The 24,737-nt window shown below is 38.7% G+C and overlaps 1 protein-coding gene across 1 annotated transcript in view; it reads left to right on the forward strand.

Annotated features, from left to right (window-relative positions):
- The window catches only part of mst1r (macrophage stimulating 1 receptor), a 79,512-nt gene that overhangs the window by 13,925 nt on the left and 40,850 nt on the right, over positions 1–24,737 (forward strand). Inside the window, exons 3-6 of the mRNA XM_062970108.1 lie at positions 15,511–15,699; positions 16,995–17,120; positions 19,632–19,802; positions 21,325–21,503. Coding sequence (XP_062826178.1) covers positions 15,511–15,699; positions 16,995–17,120; positions 19,632–19,802; positions 21,325–21,503 — 665 coding nt within the window. The remainder of the gene's footprint in view (positions 1–15,510; positions 15,700–16,994; positions 17,121–19,631; positions 19,803–21,324; positions 21,504–24,737) is intronic.

Consider the following 24,737-nt stretch of genomic DNA (forward strand, 5'->3'; position numbering starts at 1 on the left):
GAGCAGCAGAAAACTAACGGGCTCTACCTTCAATATGATATCCTTTCAAATATTTAAACATAGCTACCATGCCCCCTCTTAACCTTTCCTTCTCCAGGCTAAACATGCTCAGCAACCTAAGCTGCTCCTCATAAGGCTTGGCTTCCAGACCTTTTACCAATTTAGTCATTCTTCTCTGAATGTGTTCTAGCTTCCCCCCCCCCCCAATTTTTTAAATTCAATTTTTAATATTAAAACAAAGAAAACAATAATATATATATACATACATAAGCATACTTGAACAACATTTACACAACTAGCTGCAGAACTTCTCTCATCAACATATCTCTCTTTTCCAAGTAAATGTAAATCTAAAATACATATATGGATGTACATGTATTCATTTTAAAAGAATATTTCTTGCTTTCCTTTTAACATTTTTTCTTTCACCTTATTTTCTTCTCTTTGTTTTATTTGTACATTGGCAAATGACTACACCAACAGTTTATATCTCTAAACATTTACGTAAAGCCCTTTTTTCTTCCTCAGATATATATTGATAGAAATGTATCCCTTCTTCTAAGAATGTGTCTAGTGATTTATCCTTCCGCGATGTAGCTAACTTCTCCATTTCTATTAGAAAATGCATTTGAATTATGTAATCAGATATAAATAAAAGTGGAATGGGAGTGCAGCCATCATATGGAGAAATGCAATGAAGGCAACATAGCATTTTTCACATCCTTAGTAGAGAGGAAGTAGGATTCAACACTGACATTCCTTCCCCACTGCAAGGCACCATCATTTGTGAAAGAGTCCACATGTATAGAATAAAAGCCTGTGCATTTATGCATGCTGAGGGCACATGATTTAGGGACCTTTGGGCAGATTTTCTGATCATGTGAACAGTCCCTAAAACAAAGTTAACTCTTTTACAATTTCTGCTGAATCACATATTTTTCAAAAACAGTCCAGTATGTATTTCACAGCAAAGCCCCCACCCAGCAGCTCCTTATTTATTTACCTTATTTCTACCCCACCTTTCTCTACCCCAAAGGGGACTCAAGGCGGCTCATATATGGCAACCATTAGGTGCCTTAAAATACATACAATCAGAGACTTAAAATCAATTAAATTTAAAATTAATACATATTAAACATTTAAAACATTACATTCAATATTAAAATCATATCCGAAAATCATAGTCCAAAGCTGTTTTGTCATCAATTAACCATAATTCCAAGTCTATTATTGCACCGTACTAATCACAGAAAGCCTGATCCCAGGGCCAAGTTTTTACTTTCCTTCTGAAGGCTAAAACGGAGAGGGCTGATCTAACCTCGCCGGGGAGGGAATTCCACAGCTGAGGGGCCACCACTGAGAAGGCCCTGTCTCTCGTCCCCGCCAGCCATGCTTGCGAAGCAGGCAGGACTGAAAGCAGGGCCTCCCCAAATGATCTTAACCTCCGAAGTGGCTCATAGGGGGAGATACGTTCAGAAAGGTAAACTGGGCCGGAACTGTTTAGGGCTTTATAGGCTAAAGTCAGCACTTTGAATTGTGCTCGGTAGCAAACTGGCAGCCAGTGGAGCTGGTGTAACAAGGGAGCCTGGCTGCCACCCGCTGGACCAGTTGAAGCTTCTGAGCAGTCTTCAAAGGCAACCCCACATAGAGTGCAATGCAATTGTCTATTTGGGATGTAACAAGAGTGTGGACCACCGTGGCCAAGTCAGGCTTCCCTTGTTAACAATAAAAAGCAACATTTTAAAAAGTAGCAAGAAAGAGTTACAAATCCCCTTCTATTCCCACTTGTTACATTACTTTGAGAATGTAATATTTCTACATCTCATTGCTACTATGTTAAAGAATTTGCATCTGTCCTTATTTCCTAATTCTGTGTTTAATATACAGTATTTTCAACTGTGGAGAGAATCTGTAGGTATAGGTTTGTTCACCATTTCTGTATGCATTTTCTTTGCTCACTTCTAAGGCAGGTGGGTCTACTAATTTGATGGGTGATACTTGTTTAAAATGATACCATCAATAGCACTTTGCATAAGCCTGACCCAAAGAGATACTCCCATCTAAGAGAATCAGAAAAGTATCCATATCAATGGATAATGTTTGTTTTCCTATTTTTTGATCAATTGAGAACACAATCCCCCTGGTGCTATCAAGAAACAGGATGGACTGTCAAATAGGCCTCAGAATTTGACACTGTCATGTTTTTGTCTGAAACCTTAACATTTTTCAGAAAAGAGGTGGCCTGAACTGAATGTACACAGAGTCTTATCATTTACATTAAATAGGGCAACCTCCTTTAAGTACTTGGCCTTACATCTGACCAAGTTACCAAATGTAATAGATGCATTGGTTTCAGCTAATGTTCCTCCACATAAAATATTCAGGAATGGAACCACAGTTAGTTCTCACACATTTGCAAGGTATTATAGCATTGACATTTTTTCCTCAGCTGATGCAACTTTACGAGGCAAGCATTACTTCAAGTGGCACTTTTTGAAATGGTGATTGGCCACTGATGCCTATCCTTTTCATTTGATATTTAACGTTGGTAGATCCCTTTCATGAATATGCAACAGTTGTTATGCAAAGGGGTGTCCTACACTGTAGAAAAGGAGACCTATACCTTAGCAGGGGCATGATTTAGTTCTCTGGATTTAGCATGGCCTCATACATCCAGCTTGCTCCATCTGCTTTCTTTCTTGTGCCTGTTCTGCCCTTTTCTCCCTGTGTACTGTGTCATGAAAAGTACATGGGAGGAGGCAAGAGGCAAGTGCCTAGACATCATTGTTTGGACTCCTAACTGTCATGGTGGCATCTGTGGCTATTTCTTTATCTGTGTTCTAGAATGTGTTTCCATGGGAAGCAACCCATATTGCAAACTACAATTCATACTAGACATGTCTGTAAAAATGAAGGTCATTGAGTTAAAAAAAATAGCAGAGACTTCTTCAAAGGATACTTTATTATCCTACATATGATGTAATGTGATGCTGCAATCTACTTTTTGAAACAGTTGAACTTTTTTGTTGACAAGGCGGCTACAGGATGTAATCCTTAGCTTGAGTTTCAGGATTTCTGAAAGTAAAAAACCATTCTGGCACAGTACAAATAACCTGAACTGGGTCATTTAGGGTAGAAAGTGAGAGTTTACTTAAAGGCTTAGTGACCAGAAGCTGTAATTTCAGTCAATTTAGAAATACTGCACAAATACTGATGCCTTTGCCAGATTAGCAGGTATTTTGCTTGGACTCATTGCCTGAACATATTTTTTTACTCACAAAGAAACATAAACAACAAATTGACTTCTTCATCCATTGTACCTAGCATAGGTAGCCTCTTAAAAAACATTATATTCTATATCCTTTTCATGTCAGTGATGATGTCCTGTATAGTTGCCATTCAAATTAATAGGTTTGCACACTCAAGAGTAATGGGTTTTTGAATCTAATAGTGCATTTCTTTTTAAAAATATATATTTATCGAGTATTTCTAAACATGGAATAATATAGTGCATTTCTAAAATTTTATCCTATCTACACTTTGATATGAATTTTCTTTAGGCATCTGTAGTCTGATATTGTTACCTATGATTTTGAAACAGGGCTAAAACAGGTCAGGTAGGAGGAAATAGGACAAAGTCACTACAGTTGCCATATTCCATTTTTTCAAATCTCGTGATCTAATTTGAATATTGTTATGCAAATTATTGTAATTCTAATTTTGTAAAATAGGCACATTGTTGCATTTTTCTTCCACTGGTTTTAATGCTTCGACCAATCATTTATAATCACAACTGCTCCGAGATTTGAAACAGGAAAACCCAAGTTCTCTGCTTGGTCATGGAATTTACCAGTGTGCATTTGAGCTACTTACTACCTTAGCAAACCTACCTTATGAGGTTGCTGTAGGAATTAATTGGAAATCCTATAAAATAAGTATGTACACTCCTGGTGAACTGCAAACAGAAGAACAACAGTATTAGCATAGTGTAATATTCTCATCAGGTCAATTTTTAAAATATTCCTCCCCCCACCCCAATTCACCCCCCCCCATCTCTGCCATTAACACCACCTGTTCTCTCATTTCTCCTACTCTCCTACTCTCCCTATGACCTTGCCATGCATCCCTCCCACGCTTCTTGCACCCAGCATCTCACACTACTTCCTGGCCTGTTACTCCTACTCCCTTTCTCTCCTTTCCTCATGCCCTCACAATGCATTTCCTCCTTGTTTATTGTGCTCTGCTCTTGGCACTGCCCAGTGCCTACTCTCCCATTTTTCCCATGTTTTTCTCACCTCTCCTTGCACATTTGCAATGTGTTCATCCTTGTTTCTTGTATTCCACTGCTTACACCATACACTCTTCCTTCTCTCACTCCCATAGCTTTCCATTGTTGTTGACTTAAGGCAATCTTATGGATTAAAGATCTCCATGTCCCCCTATCATCAGTCACCTTGTTCAGGCTTGCAGACTCATAGCTGCATCTTCCTTGATTGAGTGTCTCCATCTGTATCCACCTTCCTTTTCTTCTGGCTGACCTTTATCTTACCCAGCATTATCGTCTTTTTCAGTCATGTCTTCTAATTTTTTTTTCATGTCAGGAGTGACTTGAGAAATTGCAAGTCACTTCTGGTGTCTTTTAATAATATAATAATAAAACTTTATTTATACCCCGCCACCATCTCCCCAACGGGGACTCGGGGCGGCTAACATGGGGCCACGCCCAGAGCAATACTTTTCATGATATGACCAAAGTACATTAAAAACCTAAGGGAATTGGGTTGTTGTGAGTTTTCCGGGCTATATGGCTATGTTCCAGAAGCATTCTCTCCTGACGTTTCACCTACATCTATGGCAGGCATCCTCAGAGATTGTGAAGTATACTGGAAACTAAGCAAGGGAGGTTTATATATCTGTGGAAGGTCCAGGGTGGGAGAAAGAGCTCTTGTCTGTTGGAGGCCAGTGTGAATGTTGTAATTAATCACCTTGATTAGCATTAATGGCCTTGCCAGCTTCAAGGCCTGGCTTTTAGTTTAGCTTTAATTTGGAACATGAAAGTTTTAAACTCCCTCATAGTGTTCTGTATTTTGAAACATATTCTGTGTGTTTTTGTTTTTCTTTCATACAAATCTTGGAAACTGTGTAGTTAACTATTCATTGTGAACTATTCAAGAGCACAAGGTCAAATATAGCTCTAAATATATTGGGTAGTGTTCAGACTTTGACATTTATTTGCCAGAGTGAAATAAGATGTGAGGGGATTTGAATTCGCTATTTTTGTGCTCCAGTTTCTTATGAGCAGTAGTGAACTTTAACATTTCCTTTTAATATGTAACTGTAAGAATGCATTCATTGACATCTTAATGTCTTGACCCCTTCCTGCTGATGAAAATGGTTACCTACCCAGGACTTCTTACAACATACCTGATGTCATTTCACTTTTCACATTTCAGTCTCTTTTTTCAAGACAAACTTGCCGCAAAACATCAGACTTAGATAAGAATGAATGAATCAGATTATTGTGAAATTATAATGATAATACTTCTCCCAACCTTATGTTCAGAAGCACTTACGATGGTTTTAAAAAAAACTTCAGCCATTTCTACATAAGATCTTGTTAAAGAACAGTAGCAATGGAAACTTTTACCCTGCCAAAGCATCATAGTGAACTAGTTGACTAATCTGAGAGTTGCCACACACACTGTGTTACTGTAATCTTCAGACTGGGTGTAGAATTTGAACCTGTGCTGAGAGTCAGGGCTCATCTGCACCCATAATCTGGGGCTGGGATGGAGCAGACTTGCTCCGGTCCAGCCATCGATTCTGTGGAGCTGTTTGGCCACTCTTCATCTGAGGCTGGATCTACACTGCCCTATAATCAAGTTTCAGAATGTGGATTAACTGCATTGAACTGGAATATATCAGTCTACACTGTCCTATAATCCAGTTCAGTGTAGTCAATCTACATTTGGAAACTGAATTATAGGGCAGTGTAGATCCAGTCTGAACTTTAGCAGTGACAGAAGTAGAGTCCAGATTGTCCAGTGGGGCCAAATCTGATTCAACCCTAGTTGCGTATTCATCCTTACCTGGACTGTCATCCTTGTCACTAGTCAGAAATCCTTGATGTCCAGGAGTGACTTCTGGTTGACCCCAGAGTATAGGGCCAGTGTAGACAAGTCCTCAGTCTCAAAGGCCTTTGCAAAAAGGTATACCAGGGCATGATCAATACATGGAGAGGAAACCAGCTTTTTCTTGTAGCTTTTTAATAGCACTGACATTTAAAAATGTTTGTTTTATATTTTTCTAAGGAAAGCACCTTTATGGTTTTTAAAAGAAAGGCATGGTATAAATAACATATAACTCAGTGGTTCTCGACATGTTGGTCCCAAGGTGTTTTGGCCTACAACTCTCAGAAATCCCAGCCAGTTTGCCAGCTGTTGAGAATCACAGGTATAACTAAAGATGAAAATAGTACTAAATGGGAAGATTTTAACACAGACAAAGAAGATAAGGAGAAGATGGAGGGGGTCTGTTGGTCACACTCTTTAAATACCTCAAAAGCTGTCAAGAGAGGAGGGGTAGGCCTGTTCTCTGCTGCCCCAAAGAGTAAGACCAAGTCTACTGATTTGAAGTTACAGGAGAGTAGATTTCAGAACCTTAAAAAGAACCTGTTGACAGGAAAAGCAGGATCCAATTGCCTAAGCAGAGTTTTTCAAACTGTGTTCCTCCAGATGTTTTGGACTTCAGCTCCCACAATTTCTAACAGCTGGTAAACTGACTGGGACTTCTGGGAGCTGAAGTCCAAAACACCTGGAGCATGGTTTGAGAAACACTGGCCTAGAGGGATGGTGGGGTTTCCTTCTCTGGAACACTCTGGCTGGAAATTCTGTCTTGAATGGGAGGTTGGATCTGATGGCTGATGAGGTCCCTTCCAACTATGATGATCTCTTCTGCCTTTGGGACTTCTTGACAAAATGACAGATGAGATTGAAGATGTAGTTTGTGCTAGAACATATACAGTTCTGCCTTCACATTATACTTCAGAGGCTAGAGCTTGGAAAGGTTATTTTTTAATTCAAACTCAGCTAGCATAGCAAGTAGTCATTCTGGGTGGAGGACCCGGGAGATGTAATCTCCCAAAACAATTTGCCAGTCCCTGACTATGGACTAGATTGTCTTTAACAGCCCCAGAGATCTTAGAATCAGAATGAAAATACTGTTTTGACTGTTTGCTCAATTATTTTGATCCTTTTCTGCCTTTCTACACAGAAATGGGTGTCAGCTCACAACAAAACAACCACAAAATTAAAATAAAATATGAAAAGAAACATAATAAAAACCAGCAGCTCAGCTTTCCAAGAGGCCAAACTAGGGGAAATTAAAATGTCATTGCCTCCACTGTTTGCTTATGACAGTGAAGGTCACAGTTGAGGATTACTAGAAAAAGGACGGGAAAAAAAAGCTCTGTAGACATTTATGATACTATGCACTGTTCTGATAAAAGTAGGGAGGGCCCGATCACGTGCTTTTCAGGTAAAAGGTGGCAGCTTCACTTCCTGACATATTTCCAGGTAGGATTGGGAAAAGTCCCTGTCTGTAGACTGCTGTATTAAAGGACACACAGGGAAAGGCAACATGGAGTTGAAAAAGAGGAAGCCACAAGGTTTAGAGACCATGGTGTAACACAGACACAGCAGGTAGCAGGTGAAGAAGTACAGAAAGTAGTGTATTTTGGGAAGAGGACTATGTATTTCTGTCTTAAATTAGAATGGAGAGCGAGAAGAGGTATCTGGATTATTCAGTTTTGTGTCTGAAATTTAAGTAACGCCTCCTCTATGACACGGCTCCTGCCTCTCCCCATTCCATTCTGCTGACATCCATTATTTTAAACTGCACTTTTGAGAAGTAAAACTCCACATGTCGCTGCATGTAATGTATAGCATGAGTGATACTAAACTAATCTAATAGAGCAGAAGCAATATTTAGTATTCCCCACTTTGTTATTTCCTCTATCAGTGGTGTCAAATGTGTGACCTCCAGGTGTTTTGGACTTCAGCTCTGGCTATCGAACAACCTGGCTAGGGCTTCTGGGAGTTGGCTTATGAAACATCTGAAGGGACATAAGTTTGACATCTAGGCTCTAAATCAGTGATTCCCAAACCTTTTCAGCCATGGAGTCCTTGTGGAAGCAAAATTTTCTTGTGGAGCCCCAATAAATGTTTATATATTATATCTATCTATCTATCTGTCACCAACCTAAAATGGCTGAGCCAATATAAATGTACCTTCCAAACTGCCAACTATCTAAAAATTCAAATGCCAAAACACTTTAGGGAGGTATTTACTCGAGCTAGATTTGATCAGCTTGATACAATGGTTAGATATGGGAGATTTAACAACATCCCTTGTTATAACGAACGATTCTGTATCTGTGGAGCACCTGAAATTGAGCATTTAGCACATATATTATTTGACTGTAAATTGTATCAGAAGGTGAGAGCTTTGTTTCTTGGTCCATATATCAAACGGACAATACACTGGGAATCGCACATCAGAACAACGTACTTTATGTGCAGTCAAGATAAAAAAATAACATATAAAATGGCTCTGTACTTGAGCAAAACAATACGATTGAGATCCACATATGTGGGGCTGATTGGGGTAAACTGTAGGGGTGACATATAATGTACACACTCAGTTTTATTATATTTATGTATTGTATTGTTACAAGTGTTTTATTTAATATTTGTATAGAATGTAACCAGGTCTTTCCGAGCCTGGTTGTTTGGCTTGGTACTTTGATATGGCCTAAGGGCTAATCAATAAAATGTTCATCTATCTATCTATCTATCTATCTATCTATCTATCTATCTATCTATCTATCAGGCATGGGAAAACCTTTTGATGCATTGTGTTTTAAAATTTGACAGACAGGACAGGCCGGTAGCAGATGGATAGAAAGTGTGTGAGCTTACTGAAAAAAACATGAACAAATTCCTGTGCACACTGCATATGCCTTATTTGTAGTGCAAAACAAAAGGAAAGAAAGAACAATACAATATTTAAAATGAAGAACAATTTTAACAGTATTTCAGTGGAAGATCCCAGGGGCTATCCAGTCCAATCCACTTCTGCCACGCAGAAAAAGCACAATCAAAGCACTCCCAACGGATAGTCATCCAGCCTTTGTGATGATGATGATGATGATGATGATGATGATGATGATAGGAGCAACCCCAGGGGCCATCCAGTCCAACCCCCTTCTGCCATGCAGGAAAAGCACAATCAAAGCATCCCCAACAGATGGCCACCCAGCCTTTAAAATAATAATAATAACAATAACAATAACAACAACAATAATAGCAGAAACCCAAGGAGCCATTCTATTCAATTCCCTTCTGTCATGCAGGAAAAGCACCCCCTGAGTGGTGGGGAGGGAAATAGGGTTTTGGAAGCAAGAAAGGTGAGGAGGGAAGGATCTCAGTGTGAGGTAGAAAGGATTTGGAGTCAAGTGGGGCAATGGGAGGTGGTGGGAGGGGGAAGAGCAGGAAAGAGGAGGGAAAGCTCGGAGAGGGAGGAGGAAATTGCAGAACCCCTCAGTCTGATTGCGCCTATCTGCTATTTAGTATTGTATTTTATGAATGCTGCTATAATTAATTAGTTAACTATTTTAATTGATTTGTATTGTATTTTATATTTTTATATACGTGTATTTTATTGTAAGCCACCCTGAGTCCCCTTTTGGGTGAGAAGGGTGGGATACAAATGTCGCAACAAATAAATAAATAAATAAATAAATATGCTTTGCAGAGATCCAAGAGCTCTGCAGAGCACACTTTGAGAACCACTGCTCTAAATCATCACCCAGGGATGCCAACATTTCTCCTTTCTGAAGTTCTCTTGTCATCAGCATCTCTAGGGACAAAATCTTACTTCATATTAGTGGATTTAAAAGAATTCCATGGGGACAAGAGAGAACAAGTCTGCCCTCTCTTATAACATGTTGGTCTGATGGAGCAAGAGTCAGATTTTTGGATCATATTTTGATTTATAGGTCTCAGACAGTTCCAACTCATTGATCTATAGAAGGGAGAATAGCAAATGGGAGAGGAAAGCCCAGGTACATTCCAGGGTGTAGAAAGGCGAGGCCTTGAGTCAGCAGAGAATTGTAACTGACAGAACGCTACAAGGCAGACTGTAATTGGTTTAAGGAAGCTAGCTTCCCTGGGAGCAGGAGTGGGTAGCCTCTCTGTGAAATGATCTCTAGCTGAGAATACTTATTACCCTCTGAGAAACCCATTCACTCAAACTGAGGTTTTTACAAACTACTTCATCCTATAATTATACCCCTTGGCGACCTTGTTAGAATGTCAGATTATTCACACAGTTTTCTGTGGTTTTTTCAGTGTTGTTTTCTTAGGGTGATTTAACCCTGTCCACATAGGTTTATTGAAAAGTCTGAACAAGAATAAGGCATATTATGAGAATTTCTTCTTAAAATTGCTTCTTCCACAATATAGGTAAGAATTGTTATGTTTTCATGTTTCGAAGAGAAATTTTGATTAAAAAACAGCTTCATTTTCAGCATACAGCTAAACAATGCTGATGTTTAGTGAAAGCAATCTGATATTTGATTTCATGGTGTATATACATAAATGCATGTGCAAGACGTAAACACTGAAAAAGCACTAGATCCCATCTGCTCTTGAAAGCTAAGCAGGGTTGAATGAAAAGTAATGCCTCCACCTTCGTAACTCCTCAACAGATGGCAGTACTGGTATGCGGCAGGTACTGGCTTGTTCAGTAGACTCTCCTCTACAGTTCCATTTGGCGGGAAGCCTTAGCATTGAAAGGTTGTGTTGTTAAAGTGTGAAGTATGGAACCCTTTGCAGACGGTCAATCAATGAGACTTAAGCAACGTGCAGTCATTGAATTCTTGTCAGCAGAAAGTGTCACCCCAAAGGAGATTCATCAGAGAATGCAAGCTGTTTATGGTGATTGTGTTAATGTGAGTACTATGCGTCATTGGCCAAGTAAGTTTAAATATATTGAGGTGGGAACATCTGACTTGGGTGACAAACAAAGAGCTGGAAATCCTGTGACAGCAACCACAGAGTTTCACAAGCAAAAGGTTGACAGATTGATTCAGGACGATCGTCATATCACTCAGAGAGAAATTTCAAGGATAATCGGCATTTCACAAGAACGTGTGGATCGCATTATTGCTTTGCTTGGCTATTGGAAGATCTGTGCATGATGAGTACTGTGAGACGCTGGTTGCGGAAACAGAGTGTCGACTTCTTCCATGATGGCTTCAGAAAACTTGTTCATCATTGGCAGAAATGTATCCAATTGTCTGGTGATTGTGTGGAAAAGTGAATAGTGGTAGTTAAAGAGCACATTCTAAGGATTATTTCTGCATTTGATTTATTAAAATATTCCCATCCTAAGCCCAAGTAATGAAGGTGGAGGCATTACTTTTCATTCAACACCTCATACTTGGATGGGATATAGCCAAAGAATTTCTGGTGCCGTAAACTATATTTCAGAGGAATGAACTGAAAAAACTCCTCTGAGTACTCCTTGCCTAAGAAAACCCTATGAAATTAATGGCATGAGCATGAATCAACTAGCCCCCAGATGGTGTAGTGGACTAAGTGACTTGAAGGTTGGGTTGCTGACCTGAAAGCTGCCAGGTTCGAATCCACCCAGGGAGAGTGCGGATGAGCTCCCTCTATCAGCTCCAGCTCCATGCGGGGACATGAGAGAAGCCTCCCACAAGGATGGTAAAAACATCAAATACATCTGGGCGTCCCCTGGGCAATGTCCTTGCAGACGGCCAATTCTCTCACTCCAGAAGCGACTCAAGTTGCTCCTGACACAGAAAAAACAAAAAAACTAGAAACGTGAAGAGCTGCACACAGAACTGCAGATCTTGGGAGAAAACCATGACTATTGATATGCTTGGTTTCTGGCCCAATCGAAGCATAATAGAAAGCCATGGTTATTTAATATATATATTATTAATAATTATTTATTCAACAAAATATTAAAAATAGTTATTACAAAAAATAAAGAAAGCCATGGTTAATAAGTTAATTAATTGAATGGCTGTGAGTTTTTCAGGCTGTATGGCCATATTCCAGAAGCATTCTCTCCTGACATTTTGCCTGCATCTGTGGCAAGCATCCCTAGAGATTTGTTCAGAGGTCTGTTGGAAATATCTGTGGAATGTCCAGGGTGGTAGAAAGGATCCTTGTCTGTTTGAAGCAATGGTGAAGCAATTAGCAATCTTGATTAGCATTGAGAAATTATTATTTAATTAATTGCACTATGCATGAGGCCCACGCATTTCTGAACCTTCTCAGAGTTTGAAAACTTTAACTTCCAATTTGAAACAATAAACCCGGTTCCACAATATCTGAAGTCTAGGAGGATTAAAAAAAACAATGGTTATTTAGAAGTAAAAATCAAAGTTCAGGTTCAAAGTCTATTGTCTATATGTGTACATGAAAAAGGATGAGCAAAGAGTGAGTTTCAACAAGGAAAAACGTAGTACACTTCACTTAGACAGAAAAAATGAAAATGCACAATACAGAAAGGGTGACACCTGGCTCGACAAAAGTACATGTAAGAAAGATATTGGAGTCTTTGTGGAAAACAAGATGAACATGAACCATCTGTGATGCAGCAGCTAAAAAGCCAATGGGATTTTGGCCTGCATCAAAAGTAGTATAGTAGATTAAGGGAAGCGATGATACCGTTGGTATTCTGCTTTAGTTAGACTTCACCTGGAATACTGTGTCCAATTCTGGGCACCACAGTTCAAAAGAGATATTGAAAAACTGAAAGGTGTCCAGAGGAGGGTGACTAAAATGATCAAAGGTCTGGAGACCATGTCCTATGAGGAGCACCTTAAAGGGTTGGGGATGTTTAGCTTGCAGAAAGGAAGGTTGAGAGGAGACATGATAATCATGTATAAATATATGAAAGCATGACATAAGGAAGAGGAAGGAGGCTTGTTTTCTGCTGCCCTGAAAACTAGGACTCAGAGCAATAGATTCAAATTACAGGAAAGGAGATTCCACCTGAATATTAGGAAGAACTTCCTGACCGTGAAAGCTGTTTAACAGTGGAACTTTCTGCCTCAAAGTGTGGCGGAGACTTCTTCTTTGGAGGCTTTTAAACAGAGGCTGAATGGCCAGGGGTACTTTGATTGTGCTTGTCCTGCATGACAGGGGGGTTGGACTAGATGGCCCATGTGGTCTCTTCTAGCTCTATTATTCTATGATTCTATGAGTGGAGGCTTGCCATAGTTCAGCCACGTAGCAAGAAACCATGGTTTCTGATTATCTCTGGATTAGATATTTTGTATGACACTGCTGCAAGTTTTGTTGTTCAGTAACATTGTAAAATATCCTATTTAGGTTTTTTTTCTTTTAGTAAAAGTGGGCTACATGGGTTTTGCATTACTGTGATTTCTATTAAGCTAATCTCTTACTTTTCTTCTCTCAAATGACTATGCCTCTTGCTTTTTCTGTGGTTGTCATTAGTATGGTTACATTTCCTTTTGCTTTGGTTTCTGCTTCTGTCTCATTAATCTGATTTAGAGTTAATTGAAATCCCAGCTGTCTTTTCCATTTCACAACAGAACCTTGCATAATTTTTGTGTCCTTAAGCTTGCTGTGTTTACAGTAATTGACTGCTCTCTTCTGCAGCAATTGTTCTTGCTCCTTAAAAGTTTTCCAGGCTCTAACTGAATCTAAACAAACACCCTTTGGTTATTTGTGTGCTAGAAATCACAAATGTTATTCAGGAGTAGTCTCTTTTGTATGTGAACTAAGCTGCATACATTGGACGATAATGCCCTAGGGCATTTCAAGTGACACTGTTTATTTGTTACCAGAATAACAAAATGACAACACAGCCATCCACAGAGATGCCACAATGATAGGAGTGTTTTGCCACTGAAATGTTTTATATTTGGCCTATTATTGTGATTTTGTAATGATATTTAACCAAGTTCAGCCATATATGTAACATGTATTATAATATACAAGACTTCTGTTGTGGTGATTTGGGTTTGGAGGATAGTAGTATTGGGGGTAGTGCTTGGTAAACGAATTACAGCCAGCCCTCCACATTCATCGAGGTTAAGGTCTTCATGAAAATGAAAAACCACAAATAAATCACTTTTTTTTAAACCTGAGATAACACTTTTCTAGGAATTTCTAGGACTTCCAGCATTACTCTGTTGTTAACTTCCACTGGAAGCTGACCAAATAACATTTTGATCAAATCTGTGAATAATCAAATCTGCAACAGTTAAAACCACAAATGTCGAGGGGTGACTGTAATAGCGAAAAGGTAAATATCATATAGGCTGCTAGTAAAGGAGCTAGTTTTTTATTTGGCATCCAAAGCAACCGTGAGCTTTTTCCTGGCAAAGCTTCTGGAAGTAAATGATGGGATTTGATAAATCTCTGTCTTATACTTTGTAGTCTTGGCAGAGGAAGAACAGATATTTTGTGTTCAGCTCAGTGTAAGGACCTTGCAGAATTAGAAGTAAACAATTCCAGTCATCAAGTGCCAGATCAGGTGGACAATATTCCAAAGGCTGAGGTGGGTACTGTAATTAGGCCAGACTATGAACTAAGTTTATTTATTTATTTATTTATTACATCATTTCTACCCCGCCCTTCTCACCCCTCAGGGGACTCAGGGCAGCTTACAACATGAACATATACATCAAAACAATTTATATCACGTTTAAAAATCCATTTAAATTAAAACTTACATTAAAATTTAGAGCTTACATTAAAAAACCTACATAGTTATACATATAAATATACATTCAGGCGCATTTCAAGTCCAAGTGGGGGCAAGCAGTGAGTCATATAATTATCATATCTCATTTCTACTGCTACTCTTGTTCATTTGTTTGTAGGACTGATACCTTTTCACTCAAATTCACACACAAATAGGTAAGACTGAAGTCTATTTGGCAACTTCTCTCACAAAGAAGATTGCTCAGACTGAGAAATGAATGTGAAGCAGTGCCTGTTTAAGATCAGCTAGGCTTTTGTTAGTTCTCCAGATCAACTGACATGGCTAACCTGACAAAGGATTACTACAGGCTCTGATCATTAGATGTGTGGCATTGAAACACGGCAGAGGTCAAGCAAAGGAACTCTCCCTGTTGGTGGTACAGGTCATAAGGTGCTCTAGGTCCATCTATCAGGACCCTTGGTTTAACTAAAATTAGCACATATTACAGATGTACTCTTGCACCTTTAATTGCGATGTAGAAGGAAGAGCGTCAGCTGATGTAGCCACCTATTCAGACCAACAGATAGTGATTTTGTCAGTGCTGATTGTTTTCAAGTGCAGACCAAGATATTATTATTATTATTATTATTATTATTATTATTATTATTATTATTATTATTATTATTATGTCTTACATTCTCAGTTATCTAAAAGTACTTCTGTTTTTTGTTATACCAGGTCAACTATTCAGCTGCAGTGGTGGACACCAGCTGCCAGAGGAAGCCCACCTATATTGCTACAGATAGCTTCAGATTGGACCTTTTCAACGGACATATGTCTGATGTGTTACTGACATCTATCTATGTAACAGTAATAGATGACATGACTGTGGCTCACCTCGGCACATCAGAAGGACGTATATTGCAGGTCACTTAAACTCAAGACTTTCAATACTGCTATATCTATATGCCCATCTATTTGGTGTGCTGATATTATGGTGAACCTCTTGTTCTATGAGCTATCACAAAAGTGTTAAATACATTTTTGTGTTATATGACTGGAAAGCAAATACTTAAACTTAGTTAACACTTACTAAGGTTTATATATTCATATTCTGTATGCTTCCTGGAAGACATATTGCCAGTTCTAATTCATTGAGAGGATTTGGGACGCAGATAAGTAATTTCCAGTATCATCACAAAATACAACCCCAGATTTTCTTGTTCACTTTTGAGCCATTCAGAATGCTACCAAAGTTTGTAAGAGGATTTTCTTTGCTAGAATTCATTGCTGCTATTATGGGTTATACTGGAGATGTTGGACTATTAGCCAGTGAAAATGTGGGGCATAGATCCTTGCTACTCAATTCAAAGGTACCGTATATACTCGAATATAAGCCGACCCGAATATAAGCCGAGGCATCAAATTTTACCACAAAAAAAACTGGGAAATCATTGACTCAAGTATAAGCCGAGGGTGGTAAATTTCAGAAATAAAAATAGATACCAATAAAATTACATTAATTGAGGCATCAGTAGGTTAAATGTTTTTGAATATTTACATCAAGCTCTAATTTAAGATAAGACTGTCTAACTCTAATTAAATCATTATTCTCATCTTCTTCAATGTAAATGTGCTTATGTATCCTTTTAATAATAATAGAGTAAAATAATACATGTAATAATAATAATAAATCCAGGAAAATAATACATGTAATAATAAATAGAGTAGAATAATAAATGTAATAATAATATCAGAGTGAAATAATAAATGTACTAATAATAATAATAAAAATAGAGTACAATAAATGTAATAGTAGCAACAATAATAGAGTACAATAATAAATGTAATAATAATAGAGTAAAATAATAAATGTAATAATACCAATAATAATAGAGAAAAATAATAAATGTACCATATATTCTCGAGTATAAACTGACCCAAATATAAGCCAATCAGGATCCTCACCTGAGTATAAGCCAAGGGGGGCTTTTTTAGTCCTAAAAAAAGAGCTGAAAAACAAGGCTTATACTCAAGTATATACAGGATTTGTTTCAGCATCTGATGGTACTTCTCAGTGTTCAGAGCTGATCATGAACATATGGAGTTACAATTATCTGGCTTTATTGGTAGTCCCAGCAGACGGTTGTGTTTGCCAAATTAGTAAATAAGTTCCTTTTTACTCTCCTTACTATAATCAAAACATCTGTTTGTGTTTCCAGGTAGTGCTTCAGGGATCCAGTGTTTACACAATCAGAGTGGCCAACTTCTCTTTGGGGGAGAAATTACCAATTTTGAGGGAGGTTAGCAAACTTCACGACTCTTTGTTGTTTGCAGCAGGAAATAAGGTAAGAAACATGAAGCACTTACACCTGACTATAGAAAATGTCATCTGGCCTGAGACTCCCATTTCTGGAAAAAAGATAGGTTATTCCAAAACCTTTTTTTCTGGAACAAAATGATGAGCTTTTTTACCCAATGTCTCAGTAGGATACAAAATCAACATATTGTTGGAGCTAAACATGCACACTTGATTTGAAAAGACTTACATGCAGAAAATGAATTAATTACAGTGAAAGTTTGGCTAAAAGGATTTCTTCAGATACATTTTTCAACCATAGAGAATTTGTGGGAGAATATTAAACTAATCTACCACTTGCCTTTGGATGATACACATCCTTAATGTTTCTAACTTACTCTTGTTCTGACTTATGGTATCTTGAAGGTGAACCTATCTCAGTGTTTCCTTGGCAGAATTAGTTCAGAAAGGGTTGCTTTTTCTTTTTCTTGAGGCTGTGAGTGTGTGACTTGCCTAGTTTTCCCTCACTGGGTTTTCATGGTTGATGGCATTTGAACCCTTGTCTCACAATGAACTAGTTTAACACTCAAATCACTATATTATACTGTAGACCAGGCATGGGCAAACTTTCTAACTTGGGGGCTGCATGGCGGGCCGGAGCAGAGTAGGTGGTCCAGGAGGGAGGGGGTTCTCCCCAATTTCCCTCCCTGCCAGGAGGACTGGCTGCCCAGAGAGGAAGAGAGCTTTTCCCTCCTGTCACACCCACCTCTCACTTTCACTCTCTGTCTTTGTCTCAGCAACACACCAGTACTTACACACCTCTACCCTTGGAGGCTCAGCCTTTACACAAAAAGGGGTGTATAGGAAGAGAAGCTGATCCAGTTGAGATGGGAGCAGGGAGAAAGCTGAGAGGCAGCTTCCCCTTTTCTTTTGGAAGAAGAAAGTGGAGGAAAGATGTGAAACGTTTAGATCCCAAAGAGGTTGGCCTTGGTCAGGATGAGATGGTAGAAGAGAGAGAAAAAGTGTATCCATGAGACCCCGTATTGCCAACTCCTGATATAGAATTCTGGAATCCTAGAGCTGGAAGAAACCCCCAAAGACCATCCAGTCCCAGAGCCGGCCCTAAGTATTTTTCAAGTGTAGGCGAACAGAATTTTGGCACCCCCCCCCCCAAACCAATCACTGAAAAATAAAAGCGTTGGATAAGCGAAAATGTTGGATAATAAGGAGGGATTAAGGAAAAGCCTATTAAACATCAAATGACATTAAGATTTTACAAATTAAGCACCAAAACATCATGTTTTACAACAAATCAACAGAAAAAAGCAGTCTCGACTGTGCCCCCGTATGTTTTGCGCCCGAAGCGACCGCTTAATTCGCCTCATTATTGGACCGGCTCTGAGTCCAACCCACTGCCATGCAGGAAGGCACAATCAAAGCACCCCCGATAGACAGCCTCTGTGGAAAACCCCTCAGAGGAGACTCCACCACACACCCAGGCAGCCTATGCCATTCTCTAGGAAGTTCTTCCTAATCTTTTCAGTCAAATCTCTTTCCCTGCCACTTGAAATCACAGCTCCCGTCTGTCCTGGTCTCTAGAGCAGCAGAAAGTCAGTTTCCCCCCTCCTCAATGGGACACCCTTTTAAATCTTGAAAAACTTGTTCCCTCTCAACCATCTTTTTACCAATTAAAGGAGGAAGGAAAAAGAGAAGGGAGGGAGGGAGGGAGAAGGATGGAAGGAAGGAAGGGTGGAAGGGAATGGAGGGAGGGAAGGGAGGAGGAAGGAAAGACGAAAGGGAGAGAGGGAAGGAGGAAGGAATGATGGAAGGAAGGATGAAAGGGTGGAAGGGAAGGAAGGAGGGAGGGAGAAAGAGGGAGATAAGGAGGGAAGGGAAGAATGGAAGGAGGAAGAAATGAAAGATAGGATGGTGAGAGAGAAGAGGGCCTGGGAAAAGAGCCCAAGGGGTTGCATCTGGCCCCCCGGGACTGGGTTTGCGCATACCTGCTCTAGATCCACTTTGAATTGCACTGAATTGAATTATATGAGTTTACCCATACCATATAACACAGTTCAAACTCCATTATATGGCAGTGGAGATCCAGCTTGAAACGGATTATCTGTGGCCGTTGATAGTTACTCCTAGAATATTCAACAATTGAACATTGATTGCTATCCCAGTCTCTTACAGGTTTGCCAAATCTTTAACAATTCTAGGATTTGTAGAAAATCCCTATTCTGGAAAGCTAACTGTAAAGCAGAGCTCAGGGTCTGATGAAGACTCTTTATTAAGACCAGAACATTATAAGGCTGCATACTTTTATTGCCTTAGAGTTCAAAACCCATGACAGATGGCAACTAAGCCTGCCCCATTAACGAGATATCCTATTTTGATAGAAATGTTATTAATACTTTCATTGCTTTGATTCTCCTGTAAATCACCATAAGAATATGATCAAAAAGTGATATGAAAATATTTTAAATAAATTAGTAAATAAGTTGGCAAAAACAGTAGCTCTCACTCACATTACAAGTCTGAACGTTCCTTGTGCATCTTTCAGGTTTTCCAGATAAGCAAGATTGGTCCAGGTTGCCACCATTTCCTGACTTGCCTCCGCTGCCTGAAGGCACCACGTTTTATGCAGTGTGGCTGGTGTCGAAGTTCATGCACCCGTCGGGAAGAGTGCAAGGAGAACTGGGACAAGGAGAGCTGCCCTCCAGTCCTCACAGATGTACGCAACTCATACAGTTTAAGGCCTCGTACAATTTAAGACTATCTTTATATTAGACATTCACACTTCAGTCATTTGGAATTACTGACTATATTTCACTCACACCCTTTAACACTACACTGTTAAAGTGCTATGATTGTGCTTTAACTGCCATGACTGCATTTTGTAAACTCCTGGGATTTTTTTATTCAATGTGCACTACATTTCTGGCAGAGAATTATAATTCCCACAATTCTGTAGGTTGGAATAGTGTTAAAATGGAATTATAAACACAATAATTGTATAGTGTGAAGAGAGCTCTGAAAATTATTCTTAAGCAAGACTAAAGAATTTCCAGTTATAAAATATGTTGTGTCTTGGTTTTGACTTTCTATACAGCAGATTATTAGTGTCGAGTGGTTCTTTTAGGACTGGATAGTCTTCATATCTCTTGAATTTTTAGAATGTTTTCCTGATATCCATAGAGAGTTACTTCATTGCCAAGATGCCACCCCTTCACTTGCCCAGGGCAGTCTAGCTTTTGGTTTTCTGACATCACTAACCCTAAGATGATAATGATTGGCAATGTAAGCTTTGAATAATCAAAAGGAGCCAGTGGGCTAAATTACTTTGACTTTGAAAGGAAGCCACAAACACTTTAGTAAAGAAGTTGATTTCCATAATTTAAATTTCAAATTACTTTCCCGTTGTACATTTTTAACTAAAATAGTAACTGAAGGGAAACCTGTTAAAAATCCATGGACTCAAATGCTTCCTTCATTTATAAGTTCTTCTAAGTGTATTTATAAACAGCAAAGGCAACTGTGTTGGTCCATGAGAGAAAAATTCCAAATCTGCATTTCCATGTTACCTTTATTAGGAAATACTTCAAGAGTGTGAAAATGGAAAGTTTTACCTGTGGCTTTTGGAATCATTTATATAGTCAAGCCTCCTATAAACAGTTCAAGATACAAACAATACGATGCCCATATTGATTTGGGCTTCCTACTCACCTGAGAACTGGGTGGCCTCAGGCAAGTCCGTTCCACTCTGTCTGATCGACCTCCTCGTCATTGTTTATTGCTATTTGTAATGATACTATAATAGAAGCCAGCTCCCCAAGTCACATGTGGAATAATTGTAATGAACATGTAAATAATGAATGTAAAACAATTGTGGTTAGCTATGATATAAGCAATAATTAACTTTTAGTCATAATAGAGTATGCACTTTTCAAAATCTGTATCTAGTAATAATAGTGTCTTTTCCTGAAGTGAATTGCATCATAATTTAAGATGTTTTCTTTCTGTTTTCCCTCCTTCCTCCCTTCCTTCTGCAATAGTCAGAAGGATGGGCGAAATAACTTCTCGTCCACCTGTATGTTTTCATTCTGCATACAAGTATGCCTGCTTCACTGTTTGGGAGTAATAACTGGCTTTCACTTATATTCAGGACTTCAGTCATTCAGGAGGAAATGATAGAGCGATTCAGTTTACTTGTGATGATAAAAAAATAATGGTTTGTATATCTTCTGTTCTTACAGTTTCATCCTAGGAATGCCCCACCTTCCGGCAGCACAAAGGTGACTCTCTGTGGGATGGGATTTCAGTCACGTCCATATTTTTCTGGCACTGATATTCCACAGGTAAAGCCCACTGACTACAGGGTTACAGTGGGTCAAAGGACGTGCGCTGTGCTGTTTGAAGAGAGCTTGGCAAACAGGTAACAACTGGAAATCAAAGAATCTACAGTCTCTCCTTTCTTCTCTCCAATTCATTTTCTTATTCCTGTATTTATTTTTATGCATAGATGCATAGAGAATAGCCATTTGTATATTTGTCTTCTTAGGAGAGTAGAGAGAATTTTCAGTTATTGTTCTTCATTTAAGGATGTCTTGTAAGGATAGATTTGCCACCTGGATAATGATGATGACTATGTTTATTTATACCCTGCTTTTTCTCTCCTCCAGAAGACTCAAAGAAGCTTACATTAAAAGCATTTCCATGCAATTTAAAATCTACAAATATACAAACATTAAAAAAATAAATATCATTGGTATTAAAAATTCAGTTAAAATACCTAAGCATCTTTGTGTTACCGTGGGTGTGTATGTCATAGTCAAGCAGAAAAGTGGTGTTAAAATTAGATGAATATTATTCTGATTTAATTTTGAAGCATAGACAGTTTTTAGGTTTTAAGCCACCTTGAGCCTTCAAAAACAAAGGCTAAGACCATAAACCAGGTGTCAGCAATGTGCGGTCTGTCTGTCATATATCATTCCAGGATACTGATTTGAGAAAATTTAGCAATTTTCTCAAATCACCTCATTTCTTTTCAGTTTTTTAAAAACTCAAAACACTTCTCACAACAGTTTCACCTCCTTTCCCCCAGAAGATGCCTTTAGAAATCTAACAGTCAAAGTAAATAAGAAGTTGAGGTGAGAGATGTGTTCTAAGTAAGATTTTTTTTAAAAAAACATATTTAATTCTAATTCAAGGGATTTGATGGGGATGAACTTAGCCCAGCTAGAGAGGCAGCGTGTTTTGCTAGGTTTTGATAGTTTCCTATCCTGGTTATGAACACATTTAATATTTCTTCTCCTCCAGGAGGTTTATTTTCCAGATTTGCTCTACAAATCAGAATCCAAGTCTGAAAAACATTTATTTGTAGGAAAAGTGGGATAGTTTCCATTTGTTCCAGCCTGTTCCATGATACTTCTTTAGCACCAAAAGGCTGGTGCTGTTTGGTGTTGTCCTTCAGTAATGGCCACCAGTGATGTGTGTCAGGGAAGTGCTGAAGAACTTATCAAGTCCTTACTGACAACAGCATAGTGCTCTCAGTGAGTGCTTCCCAGCTTATGCTTTGTTTTAGTTCATAAAGATCTCTAAGGAGTGTTTTGTATTTTTTGGCCCCATCTACAGTGCAATATGATGCAGTTTGAAATAGCATTATATGCAGTGTAGATGGGGCCTATGCGTTCCTGCACAGCGGGGATTGACTTCAATGACTCTTGGGGTCTCTTCCAACTCTAGGATTCTATGAATTCTAAACACAAGGCCAACATCCTTTGTCTCGTGATGGTTTCTTCTGGTGTCTCCATGAAGGAAGATAGCATCAGCCACATAATGACTATAAAAATATAGCTGTGTTGAAGCTTTGGAGGATAGTCTTGCTTCTTTCACCCCTAGATTTGAGTTTCTTTGTGGGTGATTTTTGTGCTACTCATCTTAAATGGCTTTTTTGATGTGTTGTATTTTCTTGACAGCTTTCCAAGCACCATTAAGCAGAAATTATAATATAAATAAAACATTGCTGTTTTAAAATGTATTTATCTGGAACTCTCAGGAACAACAGGAGTGTACTAAAGAGTGTAGTTCCATTGTCTAATGTGAAATTCTATATTTTATACAGAATCCTGAATTGCTAAGTACTTAAATAAAACTTTCCTAGTGTTCATGTTTGCAGCGGTGTTCGCATGTCAATGAAGAAATTGCTTCCATGGCTGTGGCACTGGTTCCCCTTATTTGCCATATACAGTAGCTCCAAAGTTTGTGTCCTTTTCTCTTGCAAAATATTTCACACTATTTTCTCTCCAGCCCCTTACAAAAATAGTAAAAACTAGAATTGTACAAAAAAGAAGAAACATGCACACCACATTAGTGTATGCATGTAACCTGTAGAATATGTAGAATCTGATTTCCTCATTTTGATGAAAATAGCCCAAAATTTGGTGCTTATGGTTAAAATATATAATTTTCTAGAATTCCTTCTGATAATTATTTCTTGTGAAGTGCCCTGATGATGTCATTATTTTGCAACATAGGAGCAGTCTTACACTCTTTATGTTGAAATCAGGAGAGGAGACATTTCTGTGTGTCACAATGTACACATTGGCAGCTTTCCCACAGCAGAAGTGAAACAGCAATGTCTGCTCTTCTCTAAAGCACGGTGTTTTACCTCCATGACCTGTCTCAGACAGACAGTCATCTACTGAACTCTGATCAGAGTTTAAAAAACAAACAAACCAACCAACTAGGCCTGATGTCTGGCAGCTCTTTCCTTGAAAGGAATAAATGAATGAGAAAGGACATAACCTTGGAAGAAAGAAACACCTTGCAGGAATTTGTTTGATTTTATTTATTTAAAGTATTTCTGAATCACCCCCCATTTCTCAAGGGTTTCTAAGGCATGGAATAATTAAAAACAACAGATGTTGTTGTTGTTGTTTGCTTTCAAATCGTTTCTGACTTATGATGACTCTAAGAACCTCATCACACTAGAATTCTTCCTCCTGCAGAATTCTGGGGTTTGTAGTTTAGGGAGGGGCTTTTAACTTGTTCAACCACACAGGTCCTGGGCCTCATTAAACTACAAATCTCAGAATTCTGCAGGAGGCAGCAACTGGATTTAAAGTGGATAGATGTGATGAAGTCCTAAGGCAACCCCATAACAGTTTTCAAAGGCTGAGAGTATGTGACTTGCCCAAGGTTGCTCAGTGGGTTTCCATGGCCAAGCAACAAATTGCACCCTGATCTCCAGAGTCATGGCCCAATGTTCAAACTGCTACTACATCCTGGCTCTAAAAATAAAACAAAAACTCCAAAAGAATTAAGACAATACAAAAATAGAAATATTTCACAAAATAATGTTTTTAAAAACCCTAAAAGTAATCTAAAACAGATCCTCGAATCATCTTTTGAAACAGTTAAAGCAGCACTTTTAAGCACTGAATATCTCAAGGAACAGCACAGTTTTTGTTGCTTCCTGAAAACTTAAAAGAAATGGAGCTAGCCTAACTTCCTTGGGTTGGAGGTGCCATAGTTGCAGCCCTACCTTGGTACCTATGAACATAACTTTCCAAGATTTGGGATACGCAACAAGGTCTCCTCAGAAAGATTTCAAATTTCTGTCAGGCTCATATGGAAGAAGGCAGTCTTTCAGATATCATTTAGGGTG

Source organism: Anolis carolinensis, chromosome 2 (genome assembly GCF_035594765.1).
Source record: "Anolis carolinensis isolate JA03-04 chromosome 2, rAnoCar3.1.pri, whole genome shotgun sequence".
Taxonomy (NCBI): domain Eukaryota; kingdom Metazoa; phylum Chordata; class Lepidosauria; order Squamata; family Dactyloidae; genus Anolis; species Anolis carolinensis.